The following is a 3,324-nucleotide window of genomic DNA, read 5'->3' as shown; positions in this document are numbered from 1 at the left end:
TAAAGAAATAAAAACCAATTACTGCTTCTAGAAAAAAAAAAAAAGAAAATAATTGTGATGAGAATTTTTTAAGATAAAAACACTGCCAGTACAATATCTGTAGAAATAATTTTAGGGAACTAGTTTTGTGTTCTATGTGTTTGTGAACCTAGATTTTAATTTTTATTTAAAAGTTATTGATTTTTATTTGATTAAAAAGTTACACCAGAAGTCACTCAACTGAGGCAATAGGAGGTAAGTAGGAGGCTGAAGAGATAGTTCAGTGCTTAAAAATAGTCGCTGCTCGTCCAGAAAACCCGAGTTCAGTTCCCAGCATCCACAGCCTGCAGTTTATAACTACCTGCAACTCCAGTTCCAGGGGATGGAACATGATCATCTGATCTCCACAGATACTCACGTTTAACATGTTCATGTACACACACACATGCACACGCACACATGTACTTTAAAAATAAAAGTTTTTTAAAGAAAATTTGTAAATTTTTCATAAATTCTATTAACTCCTTTTTTTTGGTGAAGTTTTCCCTTAATTTTTCTTTTACCTTCTCCTTTGTAGGTTTGGATGTGTGGAGGAGAAATGTTTGACGTTCCGTGTTCTAGAGTCGGTCATATCTACAGGAAGTACGTCCCTTATAAAGTTCCATCTGGGACCAGCCTAGCAAGAGTGAGTAACCGGGCATCAGAGCAAGCGGGGTTCATACAAGCTCTGCTTCCTGCACTCTGGGTAATCAACCACACACATGGGATAAGCTAAGATACTGTCTGCCAGAAACTCCTGTGTGGCAAGAGTTCCCATGCCTCTGCTTTATCTCCTTTGCTTAAAGGACTATTAACTGTGATGGATTTTTTTTTACGTATCACCGCATCTTCACATGTATTATATTTAACCATCATCCCCTATTAATCCTTGTTAGCTGTGTTAAATATCAGTTGAATCAGCCCTTAGTCCAAGCTATATGCCTACAGCATCACCTTTTGCAGGTTTCAAAACCAACTGGGAGCTTAGAGAGGTGACTTGCTCATGAACAAATGAATGAACAATAGTAGTAACATAAAACCAGGCCTTCAGGATAGATGGCCACACAGAGAGAGAGAAAAGGCGGGGGAATAGTAGGGAACATCATTAGCCAAATAAAGTAGGTGTGAAAGAGACTGGGGAAGTACAAGGTAAATCTCAGCTTCCTCCTCCTTTAGAACTAGAGTTAACATTGGATAAAGATTTCGATCATTCTCAAATTTCTCATAATTAACAAAGTCTACTTTTATTCTGCTTTGTTTAAATAAAATTTTTCATGTAGATCAAATGTGAGGACCCTTCCTTCTCTCATCTGCATTTTAGAAGCTTCCGAACCTTCTCTGAACAACCCTGACAACGTCTCTGCTTTCCGTGTTACTTTCTTCATGGTTGTGTCTGTCTTCACTACAGTACATATCTGCTACAGCTTAGATGCCAAACTGAAAAGGAAGGTGTTTCCCAGATGCCTTGGTGCTAGGCTCCCCGAGGAATCTAATCTTGAGTTACTTGTTTTCGCTTCTTTACTAAGGTGCAATAGGTAACCACTGGGTCTTGTTTACAAGATTCAGTAAACTCAAATATCAGCTTTTCTTAAATACAATCATCATCATCATCATCATCATCACCATCATTATCATCAACAACAACAGCTGTGTCACCAGAATTCATTCACATGTATCAGTCTCAAAAGGTCAGAGCTTTGAGTCTGTTATTTTACATTATACCATCATCTAAAAGAGAACTTGGAGAATATTCAGGTAATTTAACAAAGTGATTAATTATTAGAAATCTCAGGAAAAAAAAAAACATATGTGCAAGGTCAACAAAATGTAGACATGTGGGGACTAGAGAGATGGTCCAGTGTTAAATGCACTAGCTGCTCTTCCTAGAGGAGGCAGGTTCAATTCCCAGCACCTGTATAGCAGCTCATAACTGTCTGTAATTCCAGTTCCAGGGAATTCAAAACCCTCACACAGACATACATGCAGGCAAACACCAATGCACAGTAATTAAAAATAAATAAAATGTTTTAAAACTTAGGCATTTTAACAAACTTTAATAAGATTATTATCCTTAATAAATCTCTTCGGGCTCATATTCTTCCTCCCTTGCTTTGTGAAGCTGCCAACAGCGCTCACTTTTTTCTCTACCACATCCACAATCCTTTTAACAGCAGTGAGACACTCTAGTGTGAAATTATATTCCATGTTCCTTTAAAGGAAATGGTCGCGCCACCCCAAACAATAAGACATTAATAACACACTGCGCTTAAAAAAAAGGTATTTAGAAATCCTGGAGAACAAAACAGTTACAAAAACATAAGCTGATTAAAGAGCTATATTTTGGATAAAGAAACACAGTTTGATTTAGTCATAAGACCCAATGCCTATGAATGAGGAAGCAACAAAATCCCACGGGAGTAAACAGATTCACGCACACATCACCCATCAGCTGTCATCAGATCATGGAGATCATCACTGTGTGGGCGTCTAAGTGCATGGCGTCCTGACAGTTATTCTCTTGCCTTCACTCGTCCTCTCGGACTTGTGCCTCGCCCATCTGTGGCTGGGCAAGTGCTGTGCCTGTCTGGCTCACAGTAGGAAATGTAACTAGAGGAAGTGGTGCTGATCTAAAGAGGGGTCGGGTTCAAAAGACCAAGCTGTTCATATATTCTGGGAGAGAAATGAAGCACTTTTTCAAAACCTGTCAAATACGGGCAAACTAGGGTTGGCACATGAAACACCCAGGAAAAAAAAATTGAATATTCGTTCAAATGCAAGAAGTCCATAAACCTGAATTTTAATCTCTTCCACTTAAATTTTACTTGAGGGCTCATTTTTAGTTTGTTTTTTTTTTTTTTCCTAAACTGCTACAGCAACCAGAAAGTCATAAATATTGAGACTCAACTGTCACTCTAAGGAACATTTTATGATCTTTTGAAGTATATTGAAATGAAAAACAATTCTGATATTTTGTGGGAGAAGCTCAGTTACTTTGTTACACTCGGCATTGCTACATCATCAAAAGCAATGAGAAACTGTCAAGATAATTGAAATGCAGAGTCACATCTAGTCAGTAGGTATTTTAATCTTCCTACCCTCGTTAGGAAATGGAGATGAAGCTGGAAACGTGACCCCGAAGGCTTGTTTATGTACTTTACAAAGCTCATTTAATCTGATGAAAATGTGTGCTTTCCAGTTATGGGCCTGTGTACGCTGATGATTCCAGCTACCTCCAAATACAGATGGGCAGGTGCACATACACTCACACAGTCTCACTCAAACACTCTCTCTCTCTCTCTCTCTCTC

The 3,324-nt window shown here is 38.4% G+C and overlaps 1 protein-coding gene across 2 annotated transcripts in view; it reads left to right on the top strand.

The window, feature by feature from the left end:
* Positions 1 to 3,324, top strand: part of Galntl6 (polypeptide N-acetylgalactosaminyltransferase like 6) — a 1,048,694-nt gene that overhangs the window by 967,134 nt on the left and 78,236 nt on the right. For both annotated transcript variants that reach the window (XM_031339868.1, XM_031339869.1), the window contains one exon: positions 557 to 664. In XM_031339868.1, coding sequence (XP_031195728.1) covers positions 557 to 664 — 108 coding nt within the window. The remainder of the gene's footprint in view (positions 1 to 556; positions 665 to 3,324) is intronic.

This window comes from Mastomys coucha, unplaced genomic scaffold (genome assembly GCF_008632895.1).
Source record: "Mastomys coucha isolate ucsf_1 unplaced genomic scaffold, UCSF_Mcou_1 pScaffold22, whole genome shotgun sequence".
NCBI classification, from domain to species: Eukaryota; Metazoa; Chordata; class Mammalia; order Rodentia; family Muridae; genus Mastomys; species Mastomys coucha.
The sequence above is the reverse complement of the archived record's forward strand: the minus strand, read 5'-3'. Positions and strand labels throughout refer to the sequence as shown.